The sequence below is a fragment of the Neophocaena asiaeorientalis genome, unplaced genomic scaffold, assembly GCF_003031525.2.
Source record: "Neophocaena asiaeorientalis asiaeorientalis breed wild unplaced genomic scaffold, Neophocaena_asiaeorientalis_V1.1 scaffold87, whole genome shotgun sequence".
NCBI lineage: Eukaryota > Metazoa > Chordata > Mammalia > Artiodactyla > Phocoenidae > Neophocaena > Neophocaena asiaeorientalis.
The window spans coordinates 5,506,477-5,524,121 of NW_020175432.1; the positions used below are offsets into that span (position 1 = coordinate 5,506,477).

The 17,645-nt window shown below is 52.6% G+C and overlaps 1 protein-coding gene across 1 annotated transcript; it reads right to left on the reverse strand.

Moving 5' to 3' along the window:
* Window positions 1-1,035: 1,035 nt before the first annotated feature.
* Window positions 1,036-17,379, reverse strand: BRME1 (break repair meiotic recombinase recruitment factor 1). The gene is made up of 8 exons (XM_024767492.1): window positions 17,342-17,379; window positions 13,476-13,650; window positions 9,485-9,575; window positions 8,468-9,413; window positions 8,127-8,344; window positions 4,360-4,448; window positions 2,167-2,259; window positions 1,036-1,751 (listed from the first exon to the last, which is right to left on the reverse strand). The coding sequence occupies exons 1-8, from the start codon at window positions 17,370-17,372 to the stop codon at window positions 1,598-1,600; spliced, it is 1,797 nt and encodes a 598-aa protein (XP_024623260.1). The 5' UTR covers window positions 17,373-17,379; the 3' UTR covers window positions 1,036-1,597.
* Between the last annotated feature and the right edge of the window lie 266 nt (window positions 17,380-17,645).

Genomic DNA, 17,645 nt, shown 5'->3' on the forward strand with positions numbered 1-17,645 from the left:
GACCCAGCCGACAAGGTCTCCCAGGGTTGAGTGGGGGCAGGATTTGGACTTCCACTTGAACTGGGACCTGAGGCCACCCAGGAGGAGGGCTGGGGTGAGCCGGGGATGGGAGACGGCCCTTGAAGACAGCCTGCTGCCCAGGCTTGAAGACGAGAGGGAAGGAGGAGAAAGACACAGAGGAGGCCTCTTTACCAGCCCCAAGAGTTTCAGATTGAGTCAGTGGACACGGTCCCCCAGCCACCCCCAGGTGCCTGCAAATGCTAATTGTATAAGCCAGAGCCGCTGGGGTTTGAGACACAGGGAACTGGGCGATTGGGCACATCCTGGAGCGTTCAAGGAAGTAGCTGCACAGCCAGCAGGCAGAAGGGTTGGGGACCCTGACCCACCCTGCTCCCTCGCAAATGGGGTATCCCAGGGTATAAAAAGGCTGTGGGAGGGGGCCCTGCCTTGGCTGTAGGAGTTAGGGTGCAGGAGCCACAGGCAGAGAAACAAAGTATTGGGTGTGGTCCATGTCGTGGTGACCTATTTAATAGAAGCACGTCTTCTGCAAAATGGGTTTGACAGCAGCACCCTGGACTTCTTATGACAGTGTGACATCACTGCGGCTGTGGCATGGTTTGGTGGGGTGGGGTGTGCAATGCCTGCCCTCAGCACCCTCCAGGCAGTAGCTGTGTCTGCATCAGGAACATTCCCCCAGGGTTGCCTCCTTCCAGGCCAAGGCCTCCAAGCAGCTTGTCCCACGGAGGACAGGCGAAGCCATCTCAGCACTGAATACAGACTCGCAAACTCCAGCTGGACAATCGGTCAAGATACTCTGTGTGCTTGAATTCGTGCACACAGCCACCTGCTCCTGAGTCCGACACGCTCAGTACTGCGTGCGGGACCCCTGAATCCAACAGTAGCCAAACTTGTCTTCCCAGGGAAGACGAAAAGTAGAAGTCAAAGGAGAAAGAGATGGTTAGGGAGGTTTGTGGGCAAGATATCAAGGAACTGAAAATGCCTCAAACCCCAAACAACAGGTCAGGAGGTCTGAGGTCTGGCTAGGGAATCATTTATTAATGGGCTTCCCAAAAGAAAGAAAATGGAAAGCCGGAGAAAAAACAAGGGTACAACCAACAAAGCTAGCCCTTTTCTCTTCCAGGAAAGAAACAAATTCTGAACCTTCCATAACCTCGGCTAAGGAGCTGAAATTTGCAAACCCAGATAAACATCTGGGCAGCTCTGTGGGGGGGGGGGCACCACAGCTTCCTGGCGCCCCAGCCCCCCTCTCTGCCTCCAGCTTCCAGGCCTCTGCCACCGGGAGGAGCAGGTTCCCTCCCCCACGCGACCCCCGAGGGAGGCTGCTGAGTGCTGAGGAAGGCTGCCGAGGAAGGCAGGGCCTTTTCTGTTTCCCATAGGAAGTTGACTTCCAGGTCAGCTGAGGGGAGGTTTCTGGAGCCCACCAGGACTTGCTGGAGCATCTCGGATGGTAACAAAATAACAGGGGGCACACAGGGGCCAGCAGGCTTTCCGGAGTCTACTGAGGGATTGTTTCCAGCTGTCTGGCAGGAACATCAGGCACTTCTGGAGGCCCGTGAGCTTGTACGAGCACACACACCTACGAGTCCCTCCAGGACTGCTCCCCTCGAGGGAGATTCCCAGCCCCCTTTGGTGTGTAGGCTGCAGGGGCCTTCCCTGCTGCCTTTGCTTTCTGGTAGTAGTTGAGGCGCTTGAAGGCCTCCAGGTCCCGGTGGGCGCTCATGATCAGCCGGCTGTGTGGGAAAGGGTCTGAGCTGTGCTCCACCTCGCGGCAGAGTGGGACCATGCCTCACACTCGGGCACATACCAGCCTGCTCACACAGGCTCACACCCTCATGTGTACTCACAGGTCACACACACACAGGCATGCACATGTACATAATCAGAATCTGCCTGCAGCAGGGCAGGCTGTGACCCTTCTAGCCTCTCTTCAGAACCTAACAACTCTGCGAAGGACGGGTTTATGACACAACCGGCTGGGGCCCAGGAACGGTGGAGCTTCCCAGAGGCCCCTCGCTGGGGATTCCGGGCCCACACTGACACCCCAGGATCGCTGCTGTACTGGGCCCTCCACCAACCTCCCGCGGCCCCATCCCCTCCACCCATCCTGGGGACTTGTGGATCCGTGGATCCGAGCCCAGCCCTTACTTCAGGTTGGAGAGCTCGATGACGAGGCCTCGCACGGTGTCTGTTGCATCCTCCATCCTGGTGGCTTCGCAGGTCTTGATCCCCATTCGAGCCCTGGTGGGAAGGGAGAGAGGGCAAGAGGCCTGACCTCACTGGACAGCCCCACCAGACTCTGCCCTGGAGGGCTTTGCGAGCTGCCTTCTCCAGGGATGAATGCCTTTGACAGTCATGAGGCCACCCTGGGCACAGCCCTGATGGCCGACCCAGCCGGCTCTACTGCTGAAATCACACCGAATCCAGCCACTTCCCCCACCACCATGGCCCTTGTCCGACAGCTGCCACAGCCTCCCCGACCCCCAGCTCCTGCCCCTACAGCCTGTCCCCGCTGTGGCCTGGGGGGCAGGGGAGGGCGTGGCAATGGAAAGCAGGCCTAAAGCCCCTCCCCAAAGCCCTGCATCATCTGCGCACCTCCAGGCCCCAGCCCCTCCCTCCCGTCTCCGCTCCTCCCTGCTCCAGCCACACTGAATTCCTGGCCATTCCCTGAGCATTTCTTAGGGCTCTGGAATGTTCTTTCCTAAATGTCTCCTCCTTGCGGGGGGGTGGGGGTGGGGGGGGTGGAGAAGGTGGGAGGAGGGAGCCCTCTCCATCACCACAGGTTAAAATTTTAACCCCTGCCCTGCTTTTTCTCCCCAACATTCTGCCATCTGACCACCTAATTTGTCTGTCTCTCGCTCACCCCTGCTCTGACCCCCAATAGGTAGAAGCTTCATGTTTTGTCCCACGCAGCCTCCCCAGTGCCCAGAGCAGTTCCTGGAAGAGCCGGCACTGGCGGGCGTCAGTGTCTATGGAAGGGGTGGATGTGCCTCTGTACCACCGTATCTAACGGGTGCAGCCTGTGGTGGGCAGGGGGTTGCCCAGCTTGGCAGCATCTCCTGGGTTGTCACTATGGGAACCCTGGTTCTGCTCCACCTGCCTCGGTCACCTTGAGACGACTGGCCAGTCCGGGCCTCAGTCTCTTGCCTTTTCTCCCTCAGCCATGGGTCACAGAACCAGACCCTGGGACCCACCTGGGGGCTTCCAGCCATCCATGGAGGCCGCCGGAGATTCACCCAGGAATCTCCCTCCTCTTTGCTCAAACAATAGTGGGGCCACTTTGACTAAACTGCCTCTGGTCCCTGTGCAGGGCGTGCGTGTGTGTGTGTGTGTGTGTGTGTGTGTGTGTATGTGTGTATGTGTGTGTGGAGGGGGGCGCAGGGGGTGGGGCAACAAGTGGTGCAACAGGTACTATTTACAGATGTGTGTAAGGGCAGAAGGTGGGAGCATGGCCTCCCTCTCCCCTGAGGGGGAGGAGAAAGAGGAAAGAGACAGACTCCCTAACCCTCCTCCACACTTGCCAGACAGAAACAGAAGCTTGGCCATAAATAATCAATAAGCCGCCACTCTGCAGAGAGGCCAGTTCAGGTTCAAGGTAACGGGAGAGGACTGTCGCTCAGTGCTAGCCACCAGCAAGGCTGGGAGACAGGAAAGGTGATGGACTGTGAGAGGCTCTGGGGTGGGGGGAGAGGACTCCCCCCAACACACACACACACACACACACACACACACACACACACACACACACACTCAATAAGCTGGAGGAAAAGCACACCTGGTGCCTGCAGGAGGGAAAGAAGGTGGGCTGCCTTGGGGAATAAAATCAAGCAGGAAATAAGATGGGGCAGGTCGGAGACTCTGGAGGGCCCGAGGGTGCCAGAGAGGGGATGGCCCCTGTAGGCCAATGGTTCTTGGCCCTGTCTGGGTCCACTCCCCCTCCATGGAGATTCAGGGAAAGCTCTGGACCTTCTCTCCAGAAAAACACACAATGTGCATTAAAACAACCACAGAGCTGGGGGCATCATCCCAGGGGTTCCTGGGAGAGATGCTGGCTGGGTGCAGAGTGCTGACGAGTTCTCCACTCGCGGGGAGCAGGGGACATGGGTGGTTTGAAAGTCGGGGCTTAGCAACCTTACTGGACCGAGGAAAGTGAGGCCCCTCAAGGCAGAGCCAGGGCGACCTCCGACACTCCCATCCACAAAATGGGAGCTCAAAGGGCTGGGGGGAGGGAGAGCATGGGGGCTCTAGTGCCAGGAAAGCAGCCACTCTCTCCCCTCCCAGGGACAAAAGGAGGACTCCTGTCAAGGAAAGCGTTCTGGGGTGGCCTCCCACCCTGCCTACCTTGGCTGGGCCTCAGCAAGGGAGCCTCCATCGGCACGTGGGCTGCTGCCAGGCCAGCAAGGGTCCAGCCCACTCCCTGCAGGAGACAACTGGAAAGACAGAGCATGCACACGTGTGAACGGCCCAGCTGGGTGAGCCCTGCATAGGGAAGGAAAAGTCAGGCAGGGGAGGTCTGGCTTCTCCTCTGCCACGCCAGGAACACCGAGGCTGGACTCCTGCAGAGGAAAAGTGGTGTGGGGGACAGATGCCACGATGGCCAGACCTACGGGCCACCAGCCCGGGCTGCTCTCACCCTCCCTCTTTGGAAAGAAAGCAGAAGGGCAATACTGGGCCTGACCCTGGGGTCCCGTCCCGGACCTGCGCCTTTCGACAGGCTGATTTGTACTGGTGGGCGGCTTCATCCACACGTTCTCTGTCCCTGACAACTGAGGAGTGGTGCTGTCTCCACCTTGTCCTGCAGTATCTAGAAGGGTACAGAGAAGACCCTGAGTGGTGGCAACTGTGGCGAGGTGGGCATCTGGCATGGAGGGAAAGAGGTCGGCTAGATAGGCCACAAGTTTCATGTCAGGAAGAGATTTTGCAAATGTATTTTGAAGGGAAAATTCATAATTAATAGGGGAGAAAGCCAGATAACCCTGAGAAGCTTAAATTTCTAAATGTCAACGGTGGTTTAATTTTCATGGAAAATGTCAGGCTCAGTCGTGGAGGTGACATACGTCCTTCTGAAAAGAGGCAAAGAGGCTCAAGTGGAGCGGCCGGCCCAGGGCTGTTGGGCCTTTTCTGAGGACACTAAAGTCCTGGGGTGGCGGATGGGGTGAAGGGCTTGCGCTCGACCTGCAAAGGGTCCCTGAATCCAAATGAACAGACGTGAGGAACTGGCTGCAGCCCGGCGGCTCTCGCGTGGGGATGACTCCGCCTCCAAGACACTTAAGTGTCCGAAACCACTTTTGGTTGTCATGCCCGGGGGAGAGGGCGCTCCTGGCACCTGGGGGTGGAGGCGAGGGACACTGCTCAAGCCCCTGCTGCGCACAGAATGGTGATCCAGCCCCCAACACCAGTAGTGCCGAGGTTGGGAAGCCTGCTCTAGGCGATAGTTTCTCTCGTGCACCTGGCTGACTTTCACGGAGGCAACTCTGTGACTTAAAATACAATTTGAGGGCTTCCCTGGTGGCACAGTGGTTAAGAATCCGCCTGCCAATGCAGGGACACAGGTTCGAGCCCTGGTCTGGGAAGATCCCACATGCCGTGGAGCAACTAAGCCCGTGCGCCATAACTACTGAGGCTGTGCTCTAGAGCAAGCGTGCCACGACTACTGAGCCCACGTGCCACAACTACTGAAGCCTGCGTGCCTAGAGCCTGTGCTCCGCAACAAGAGAAGCCACTGCAATGAGAAGCCTGTGCGCTGCAACAAAGAGTAGCCCACCCTCGCCGCAACTAGAGAAAGCCCGCGCACTGCAACGAAGACCCAAAGCAGCCAAAAATAAATTAAAAAAAAAAATACAATTTGATGCCACAGATTCACCTAATTCACGGCACCATTCTTGGTCATGAGGGATAGTCTCTTTCCCAACAGGTACCACGGCTCCCACCAGGGTTGTGTAAATGTCATGACAAAGGCGGTGCTTGTATTGAATGTGTGGGGACCACCCCTGTGGGCTGTGAGAGGGGCCTGGGAGTCAGTGTTTTAAATGACACTGTTTGTGGGCAGAGGAGGGTTCCACCGGCCCTGGGGTGAGCACCACGTCCCCAGGGAGCCGCAATGAGAAGAAAACACCAAGTGTTCCTGTGAGGGCAGCTGGGTTTGAAGCCAGTCTGTCACTGCTGTGAGACCCCAGGGCCCCTCCTCTGAAGCGGTGTTCACAGCTGTGCCACAGTGAGGTCGAGGGCTGCTCTCTCGGTCCACCTGCGCGCGGTTCCCACGTGTCCCTGCCCACAGGGCCTGCCCGCACCTTCCCGTGGGAACCTGTGCCTGGGTTGCCCCGACTTGTTCAGGAACGCCCAGTGTCAAAACAAAATGTGCCTGGGCGCCCACAGCCTTGTCAGGGCAGTGCCTCCTCTCCCAGCAGGGCTGTCCACCCCAGCTGCTGCTAGGTCCCCCGCACTGGTGCTGCCAGCTCCTCGGTGATTTCAGAGTGCACTCACTGGTGGCAGGTCTGGGAGGGCTTGCTCCTTTGCCCTCTGGGCGCCACCCAAGGTCCCAACTGCTTCCCCAGCCTTATCCCTCAGCCACAGCCCAAGAAACCAGAGACTGGGGATGACTTAGCTCTTCTTTCCAAGAGAGGGGTTTGCATCTTTCAAGGGATGCAGCTTTAGTTGTAAAGTTTCAGCTCTGCCCAGCACCTGAGCGCCCACCCCTCCCGGCGACCATGTTTAAACGCTATGACCAAACCGCGGTGTGACTCGATTTCTGTGCTCTTGCTCATCTGGTGATCACAGCAATGTGCGATGGGTGGTACAAGGAATTGGGGCCGTGGCAGGGAGGGCTGGGTCTGCAAAGTCACCGGGTAGGCCTGTGTCACAAATGACCCCTGGCCATCCCTTGGGAAGGCAGCGCCTGAGACCCACATTAGCTCAACCCAGTCGCACCCCCCTCTGCAATGGGAACAGCTGGCTTTCTTCGGCTGGGCACCAGATGACGTCCTTTGCTTGTTTGGGGGCTGTGTCATATGATAAGATTCTTTTAAGTGCCGAAATGACAGGGTACAAAATGCTCACTCCGGGAGAGGCAGGTGGGAACGGTGCTACTGAAAACCTCATGGGGGCAGGGACCATGCCTGATCTGTTCACTCCTGGCATAGAGCGGACTCTCACATCTTAAAAACATTTTCAAACAACCAATAAAATGAAGTTTTAAAACAGGGACAGCCAAAGAAACAGAGGCCATGTTTGTGAAGCGACATGGGCTCTGCGTTCGCTCCAGGACGGAACAGTTGAGGCACAGCTGCAGAATCAGGCCAACCTGGGCACAGACCCAGGCTCCTCCCCTCCTGGCTGCCTCATCTGGGGCAGGTGCCCAACCTTCTTCAGCCTCTCAGCCACACCCAGTGTGTGGAAAGAGAACCACCCACCTATCCGGGCGAGGCTGCAAAGCACTTAGCTCAGGCTCAAGTGCGCCAGCAGCCAGAGATGTGGCGCTTCCTGAGGGGGCGGGGCCAAAGCAGGGACTGCCACCTGCCCTGACAGGTGACCGCCAACGGCCAGCATAGGCTCAGCAGGCAGATCCCTGAAGGACGCAAAGCCCCTAAAATTCCAGCAGACAAATGAAATTCCATGTATGTGTCTGAAAAAGAATTGTATCTGGGCCCCCAAATGACCCTAAAGATGGGCAAAGGTTCTTTCCAGTGGGGGAATGAAGTCCCTGCCCGCAGGCCCAGGTTTGAGGTCACTGGCTTCTTTAGGTCACCCCATCTGGTCTGTCACCCTCCATACATCCCTCGGGAACCTCCGGCCAGAGCAGGGCACTGAAGGGTGGAGGGGGCAGGTGCACCAGGGGCTCTCCCTGGGCTGACAAAATACATGTGTGTCACATCCCGGGGCTCTTCAGCTCTCACACAGATGGGCCCCTCATAGAAAGGCAGGTCTATCCTCTCCAGAATATCACAGACTCCACACCCGCTGAAGCTGTGACTCAGACCCCTGGACTCATCTGCTGTACAAACAGATGGCCACGTGCCCACCTTTCCCCCACTACCGGGTGGTTTGGGAGGGCTTGTGGCCATTTGGCACCTGTACTAGGACATCTCGCTGTAACTCAAGGAAGCTCTTACCTGTTCAGGTGGGGCTTCAAAACCAGGGGCTTCCAGGGCATCCTGCGTCTGGCTGTCCGGCAGGAAGTAGAGTTCCATGGCTGAGGACCCCTCCCAGACAGCCTGCTCTGAAGAGTCAGCAGGGTGCTCAGGCTGGCCTGCTGGGCTTGTGTGGGCATCTGGGCTGCCCTGATGTGCCCCAGCATCCTGGGGAGGGCCGTCCACTGCTTCTCTGTACACTGGTGGAGCACAGGCTCCGAGGGACAAACTGCGCCCCTTGAGGTCTTGTTTGTGGCTATGGCTCCCTAACTCAGCTGCCTTTTTAGCCACAGGTTGCGATAGCAAAGGCAGCAAGCACATACCTCCCAGCCCTTCTTGATCTGGGCCTGGTAGCTGTGTCTGACCCACACCTGGACCCATTTTCAAGGCTAAAGGGCTGGAATCCCCAGCACCTATTGTGGGCTCTTGGATCTCGTGAGCCGGAGCCGGGGAGGCTGCAAGGCCCCCCGGGACATCATCAGGGGGCTTGTCTTCCCGCCTTGCCTTCTCTCTGCCTCCTGTGGTCTCCCCATTGAGAGGCATGCACCCGAGCAGGGCCCTGCTGTGGCCTCCATCAGGAGCCTTCCCACTGGGAGAGGCAGTCACCCTGGCGTTGACTGTCCCGTCTGGCCCAGCCACCCCCAGAGCCCTCTGTTCTGGCTCCGTGGCGTCTGTGCTCACACCTGCGATGACAACAGCCCCAAGGCGGGAGCACCTTGGGCTGCTATAGCTCCCCTCTGCTCCCCCGCCAGTCCAGCTGGGCATCTGCAGAGGCCCAGGAGGGCCCTGGGCTGCAGATCTGGGCTCTGGGCCCAGGATGCCATCTTCTTCCTCCTGGCGCTCCTCAGGCAGCTCAGCTCCTGCTTCCCCTCGGACACCTCCCTCCTGAGGGGCTCCTTGGTCTGGCTCCTCTTCCGCATCACTGCCTGGCAGGTGCCCTTTCTGGCCATGATCACCTGGAACCCAACCCTCCTCCGTGCTTCCACCATCTGGCACGTTGGTCCCATGCTTTGGCAGGTGGTCCTGGCTGGCCCTCTCTGAAGCCGAGGGCACTGTCCCCCACTCCAGAGAGGCAATGCTGGAGGCCAAGGGCTGAGGATCCCCATCGCCAGGCACAGGTGTCACAGGGTTTTGGCCGCTGGGCTCGGGGCAGGCGCCGTCTGCCTGGGTCTGGTCTCCTGGGTCCCTGGTCTCCTGGAGGGCAAGCCCTGGGGACTCCTCTCGAGGCTGGCTTCTGGCCTGCTGGGCACTGGGTTCTGGCAGCGTTTCCTGTGGAGAGAAAAAGACTCAGCCTTGGGCCTTCAATAATCAACAGCTCTGAGGATTTTTCTACTCATTACTGCCCCTGTACAAAGTCTCAGAAGCTGCACGGATGACGGTGCACCCAAATAGGGATCAGTCCCCATGCTGGGCAGAGCTTTGTGCCAGGGGCTAGAGGGGGAACCGGAAGTACAGGAACCCCTCTTTTTTTTGGCCACACCACACGTCACGTGGAACTTCCCCAACCAGGGATTGAACCCCCACCCCCTGCAGTGGATGTGCGAAGTCTTAACCACTGGACCACCAGGGAAGCCCCAGGAACCCCCTTTCTACCAGCTCCTTCTCCCCACCAGCACCAGACACGTGGAGGCTCTTGGGAAGATCAAGGATATAAAAATCAAGGAGGTCCTGTGGATCGCACCAGTGTCAATGTCAGTTGCCTGGTGCTGCCAATGGACTACAGTTACATAACATGCTACCACCGGGGGATGCTCGGGGAGGGCACACGGGGGCCTCTCTGTACTGTTTTGTTTTTAATTTTGGTAAAATACACATAACCTAAAATTCACCATTTTAATCATTTATTTTTTGAAGGAAATGATCTTTTTTAAAAAAGTGTTTATTTGTCTGCATTGGGTCTTAGTTGCGGCACGCGGGATCTTTCAGTGTGGCACGGGCTCTGTAGTTGTAGCGTGCGGGCTTAGTTGCCCCATGGCATGTGGGATCTTAGTTCCCTGACCAGGGATTGAACCCGTGTCCCCTGCATTGGAAGGCGGATTCTTAATCACTGGACCACCAGGGAAGTTCCCACCACTTCAATCATTTTAAAGTGTATATAGTTCAGTGGCATTAAGTACATTCACAAGGTCGGGCAACCATCACCACCATCCATCTCCAGAACTCTTTCATCTTCCCAAGCTGAAACTCTGTCCCCATGAAACACTAACTCCCCACTTCCCCAGCTCCTGGCAACCCCCATTCTACCTCCTGCGGAATCGGTAGAATTTGCCTACTCTAGGGACCTTGTATAAGTGGGATCATACAGTATTTGTTGCTTTGTGTCTGGCTTATTACACTTAGCGTAATGTCCTTCAGGTTCATCCATGTTGTAGCACGTGTCAGAATCCCTTCCTTGGGACTTCCTTGGTGGTCCAGTTATTAAGACTCCATGCTCCCAATGCAGGGGGCACGGGTTTGATCTCTGGTTGGGGAACTAAGATCCCACATGCTGCACGGTGCGGCCAAAAAAAAAAAAAAGAATTTCTTTTTAAAGCTGAATAACATTCCGTTGTGTGAATATACAATATTTTATTTGTTCATTCATCTGTTGATGGCTACTTTGGGTGCTCCCACGTTTTGGCTATTGTGAATAATGCTGCAGTGAACATGGATGCATAAATATCCGTTCCGTCATACGGATATACCACATTTTGTTTATCCATTCATGCATCGATGGACACTTGGAGCCATATTGTTTCCTTTTTTTTTGTATTTTATTTTTTTTTATACAGCAGGTTATTAGTTATCCATTTTATACATATTAGTATATACATGTCAATCCCAATCTCCCAATTCATCACACCACCACCTCCCGCTGCTTTTCCCCCTTGGTGTCCATACGTTTGTTCTCTACGTCTGTGTCTCAGCTTCTGCCCTGCAAACCGGTTCATCTGTACCATTTTTCTAGGTTGCACATATATGCGTTAATATACGGTATTTGTTTTTCTCCTTCTGACTTACTTCACTCTGTATGACAGTCTCTAGGTTCATCCACATCTCTACAAATGACCCAATTTCGTTCCTTTTTATGGCTGAGCATACTGTTTCTGCAACCTCCTCTGAGTCCACATAATGCCCTGGAGATCCATCTAGGTGGTTATGTGTATCACACCTGTTTGTTCCTTTTTTATTGCTGGGTTGTGTTCCATCGTGTGGATGGACCATGATTTGTTCAACCATTCACCAGCTCAAGGACATCTGGGGTGTTCCCGGTTGGGGGCGATTACAAACAAAGCTGCTGGGAATGCCCACCACTCACTTTTTTTTTTTTTTTTTTTTTTTTTTTTTTTTACGTAAATCAACTATACTCCAATAAAAATTTAAAAAAATAAAATCATGCCATCTGCTTTATAAAAAAAAAAAGATTGAGCTCTCAAGCCATGAAGACACATGGTGATACCTTAAATGCATATTACCAAGTGAAAGAAGCCAATCTGAAAAGGCTACGTACTGTGTGACTCCAACTATATGATATTCTGGAAAGAGCAAACTATGGAGACAGTGAAAAGATCAGTGGTTACCTGGGGTTGGGGGGAGAGATGAGTAGGTTAGGATTTTTATGGCCATAAGAAGACTCTGTATGATACTGTAATGAGAGATATATGTTATTATACTGTTGTGCCAACCCACAGAATGTACAACACACAGAATGAACTCTAAAGTAAACCGTGGACTGTGTCTATGTAGGTTCATCCTTGGTTAAAAAATGTACCGTTCTGGTGAGTCATGGTGATAATGGGGGAGGCTGTGCATGTGTGGGGACAGGAGGTGTATCGGAAACCACTGTACCTTCCTCTCAATTTTACTGTAAACCTAAAACTGCTCTAAAGAAGTAAACCCTTTTTAAAAAAACTGGTGAGACTTATGGTTATGTCTAAATAAATGTGGATATGTACGTTGTAAAAAAAAAGATCAAAATCTGGAACTGAAACTTCATGGTTTCAACTTTGGAAGTGGAGCAGGAAAATGCATGAAGCTACACTAATGGGCTTGAATCGTGCCAAGGAAGGTTATGGAGACAGAATAACTCTAGATACTGAAGCAACCGCCTGTTTCAAAATTTTTAATTGGGATGGGTTGTTTGGGCGGCTTCTGGGGTACTGGCAAAGTTTCATTTCTCAACATAAATGTGTTAAACTGATTGCTTTATGTTGCTTTCTTCTGTTATATTTCTGCACGTGTGGTATTTCTTAATAAAACATTTAAAAAACAGAAACAAAAGAGTGGGAACCCACTTCTGTGGGTTCTGATTATTCTTATGGTCTCAGACAGCAGGGTGGGCAGCAGCCATGACCCCATCAGCCCTGATATGGCCTCTCGAGGGGTGAGGGGCACAGTGTGACATCACTGTGTCTGTCTGGGGGAACAGCTTAGGTGTGATACATGGCCCCTCTCTTCCTATCACACACACAGCCTTTAGCCCTAAGATTGCAAAGACCTGAGATCAGACAGACACACACCCCAGAAAATGGTTCTGTCAGCCAGACTGCATGCCTCAATTTTTCACTCAGAAAACGTGCTAGTCCAATCCATGATGCTTTCTCTGAAGACTTCAGGTAGCAGGAACCTTCCTTCTCCTAACTCCTGCTAACCCTTTCTACTCTGCTATAGTTACATGTGGTTTAACCCCGTGGAGACTGAATGGTTCTCCAGATCTTTCTTCCTTTCCCCTACCGTGCTTAATTACATATTTTCTGAAAAAATAAGGGAACTGGGAAACCACTGTGGTAAAGAGCAAAGGAACCAGACGCAGCCAGAACCCCAGCCTGCCTTGTACCAGCTCAGTGGCCTTGGGAAAGTCATTTTGATCTCTCGAAGCCTGAGAGTCCTCATATGCCAAATGGGGATATAAACCCATGTCACAGTGCCGTGAGGATTAAATGAGCTGATGTATGTAAAGTATTTATTATTAGAATACTGCCTAGAACATAAAGATCGTTAATCTCTCTTATGGGTTATTGTTTCACAGACCCACCACTCCTTCAGTCCCCTCTTGATTAAGAGGAAATGTGGGATAAATATGGATTTGACCAACAGGCAGGACAAGTTGCATTCCATAACTAAGTGACCTTGAAAAATTCAAGGTCTTCCTTGCCCGTGGTTAAAATATCGACCTTTCTCCCTGAAGAGGAGAGTCCCCAGAGCAAAACTTCGAGAAGCTCAATCCAAGGGCCCCAAGCCCCTGTGGGGGATGCATGGCACTGGATGGGTCGTGTTGACTGGCCCCCTCCCCTTTGCATCCTGTGCCCACTGTCAGCGGAGAGGCTTGCTGGAATGTTCTGAGCCACCTACCTGGAAGCTGCCTGTCCTGGTGCCTCCCTGCTCTGCTCTGCAGAGGGAGCGGGTCCTGATCTGCTTTCTGTCTCTTCAGGGTGATGCCAAAGGCCCAACTTGGAACTCTGGGGGTCCCCGTCAGAGTCTCCTAACCTTGGGTTCTTTGGAAGTTTTGGAGGACGGATTCCTTCCCCTCCTGGTTTAGAGACAAAAGAAGATGAAGGGGAGGGGGATGGTGGGAGCATGCACTGCCGCGGCCGACCACCACACACATCTGGGCCACTGATGCAACATGAGCAGGCTTGTGCAAAGGGCAGGAAATCCCTGCTCTGATGCTTGCCTGGAGAGTGAGAGATGAGATGGAATTTCATCCAGGTGGGACCCAGGAGCTTACATGGCCATGGGATCCAAAGGCTTTTAAGCTATGGACTGGTCACGACTGACATTCAATCCTGAGGTGACTGGGCCTGGCTCGGAACCACACGAGACAACCTGGCCCAGCTGACTGTCTCTCTGCGGAAGTGCTGAGAGGTGTGTGCTGGCTCCTTCGGGTCTCAGTTCAAATGTCCCTGCAGTGGCATCCTTGCCTTTTCTACAGAGCAACTCCTCTCGGGCCCGTGCTCTGTTTTACTCACTTCACAACTTCTGCAAGTATCTGATGCACTGGGTCATTTTCTGTCTCCTCCGCTACAACCTGTTCCATGCAAGGAGGGGCCTCATCTATCTCACTCTCTGCTGGGTCTCAAGTACCTCGAAGAGCATCTAATAAACCGTTGGTGCTCAATAAATACTTGGCAGATGACTGAATAAACGCACAAGAAAACCCAGATCACCTCCCAGGAAATGCAGACAACACTAAATTATGTACCACTCTGGTTTTCCGTGATGCTTGCAGAATATCCATCCTGGGAAAACTGGGACCCAGAGTCATCGAGTGCTAAGGAGGTGACTGCTCTGCTGCCTCTTGGTCCCTGTTGTATCCCTACGATACCTTTCCCAGCATTGAAAGCAATTTAGAGCCTAAAGGTGCATATTAACATCTATTTGTTGAATGAAGGAAATCCCCTTATACAGAAACTGCCAACAGTGGCTGGCTTGTAAAACCCCCCCAAAATCTGGCCCCAACTGACCCATTTATTCAATGAACAAATAATAAGGGTTGACTCTACTGAGTTCCATGCCAGACACTGTCCTGAGAACTCAGGTGTGCTATGACAAAACTTCAGGCAGGGCCCTGATGTTAGGCCCATCTTACGGACGAGAAAGCTGAGGTACAGGGAGGCTGAGGAATCTGGAACAGAATCCAGGCAGTCCAGTTCCAGAGCCTCCACACCTAAGTATACTTGAGCACTTATTGAGCACCTACTATGTACTGCATCTCTGACTAGGCAGTGAGAACAAAAAGACAAACCAGACCCGGGTCTGATTTTCTTGGAGGTCAGTCACGTAGACCCTTTCCAAACTCAGCTCCTTACATACCTTGAAGTAAAACCATTGAATAAGCCCCCTCTCTCCAACATTGAATGCTAGGGTCCTCCTCAGCATCCATTCAGCTTTTGGGGCTTCACTAGACCACAGTGGCTTTCCTGTAATTTCTCCCAAGTCTGTCAGTTACGGTTCGTGTGTGCCCATTTAGAACTTCACCCCACTGTTACTTGATTAGCTCTCTCAGTGAGAAACGTCTTTCTTTTTCCCCTGACTAGACCTTGAAGCTGTCAAGGGCAGGAACTGAGTCTCATCTTGATCTCATCTTCACCCTGCCTCCCACCTCCCACCTCAGGTGCCTACGCCAGCACTGCACCCAGAGCAAAGCTGCAGTGAATGTTTCTTACACAAACACATTCCCACCTTGTGGTCTGCCATAAAATGCAAAAATACAGCAGTTTCATTTACTTAGTTTCTTTAAGATGTCCAAACACTAGCTTGCTTTGCTCATCCAATGGACATTTATTTGTACCAAATAAAAAGCAAAAATATCACAAGTGAAGAGGCTCCCGTTTCCTTCCTGTGATCTGTTCCCACAGGATTAATTTAAGAACTAAGGCAGAACCTTGTGTTCAACACCAGAGGCCAAAGACATCACAAGGGAAAGGGCTCCTTTCACCACCTGCCAGAATCTTCTTCCTTTCTCTCCACGCCATCCAGGACACACAGAAAGAGCTGTCCTGGGCCAGCCCAGGGTCCACTGAGCAGGGGAGTCCACTGCAAAGAGAGGCCCCATATGACCTGCTGTGGGTGGGCCTGGCTGGCCCCAGCTTCCCGCTCGAAGGTCAGAGAAATTCCTGTGCCTCCAAACAGCTTGTTACTCATCTCTGCACAAAACACCTTCAATCTGTTGATAGTATCTTTCCTGTCCCACATCTTGGGAAAAAAATGAGTGCTACTCTCGAAGTTCATTAACCACTAAGTGAAGGGGTCATTTCTCAACTTTGAAGAAATTTAAACTACCTTAGCCCAATGACAGGAAAATGAAGCTATACTATGTAACACTGGGTGTTTTCCTTTTCGAATGAGGAAATTCTCTACGTATATTGAGCAGTAAAGACAGTCTCGAAATACCGTGAAGTTGAAAAACAGAGGTTGCAGATCAGTATGTGTGATGATTCTATTTTCCAATGAAAACACTGTATTTGTGTACACAAAGAAAAAGTTTGGAAGAAGTGGTGTACTGAGGTTCCTTTCCTGTTTTTTATGCTACACTATATGGTTGACCATCATTCTATGGTTGAGGGGGATGTTAACATTAGGGGAAGCTGGGGGAGGGTAGACAGAGCTCTGAACTTTTTTTTTTTCCTTTTTTTTTTCTTTAGCTTTTTAATGACAAATAATATAGAACAGAAGAGTTAGCATAGGTGTACAACTCACTGCAAATTCATAAAACGAACAGTGTATTTCACATCTAGATCAAGAAACAAAACATTGCCAGGAACACGGACGTTCCTCTCATGTTTCTTTTCCAGGCGCAACTCCCTCAAAGGTAGCCACTGTCCCTGATTTCTTTTCTTTTCTTTTTTTTTTTTAATTCAAACAGAAATGAACTATTTTTACAACTTTTCTGTAAGCTTAAAGTTGTTTCAGAATGAAAAATTTCTTCTTAATCTGAAAGGGCAGTGACAACAGCAGCATGTATTTGTGTCCTACCATGGATCTACTCTCCGTGCTCTACAAACACTAATCCACATGTGAGCTCTAGGGCACAGTTCTCTACTTCGGCACTATTGACATTTGGATACTACTGACATTTGGGGCCAGGTCATTCTGTGTTGTGGGGACTGTCCACCACATTCTATGATTCTGAGCAGCATCCCTGGCCTAGATCCACTAAATGCCAGGACCAACATCCTACCCCAGTTGTGAAAACTAAAAATGTCTCTAGACATTGGCAAATGTCCTCTGGAGGTCAAACTGCTCCCCCCAACGGGTTGAGAATCACTGTTCGAAAGTAAAGCGTAGGTGCTCTTATCCCCTACAAATAGGAGGAAAGTGAGACACACAGTAGGTCATCTGCCATCACACAGAGAGATGAACCCGGGTTTTTGGCTCGAGAGTGAAGCAGTTGGCCACACACCAGGACATCAAGCTCTATTCATGGGTCATCTCTGAGAGTGGGCCTGCATAGAGGCTGGACCCCTGCCCTGAAGCCTGGGGGCCTCCCCTAGGCTGTGGGGTCCCACTAGAGGCTGGGGAAAGCTCCACAAAGCTTTCCCTTTTTACTGTAAGCACTTCTCCATGATTTACACTTGTATTAAGTCATTGCATGTGTGAAGTCATTGCTGTTATTTTAAGGAGCTTGGTGTGATCATCTAAGCATTTCTGCAATAAGTCCACCTTCCTCCTGTAAGCAGAAGCAGCAAGCAGAGGTGTCAACTTGAATGTCCAAATACCTGAGGTCCGAAGCTTCTTCCTCTTACTCATTGTATCCCTCCCTAGAGAAATCTGAAAGCAAGAGCAAAGCTCATCATTACGAGCAGGTCCTGTCTCTCGGTACAGACCCAGTGGCCTTGGCTGAGGCCACCCCACCCCCACCTGGGCCCATCTGGCTGCCCCAGGGGTCACTTGGGCCCCAAGGGGACACAGGGTGGGAGTCATGGCTACCTTGGGCTATGGCCGAGTTAAGAATTTAAACTCCTCCATATTGCAGAGAGCAGAGAAGGAACTGCCCATCTTCTGTCCAGGGTCTGAGAGCAC

Bases quoted from the DNA above. Each gene is read 5' to 3' on its own strand.
- BRME1 (XM_024767492.1), bottom strand. From the start codon at position 17,372: ATGAGTAAGAGGAAGAAGCTTCGGACCTCAG. The intron at 9,414-9,484 runs GTAATGAGTAGA...TTCTCTCCACAG, and splicing joins TGAGACTTTGTACAGGGGCA to GAAACGCTGCCAGAACCCAG. The intron at 1,752-2,166 runs GTAAGGGCTGGG...TTTCCCACACAG, and splicing joins ATCGAGCTCTCCAACCTGAA to CCGGCTGATCATGAGCGCCC.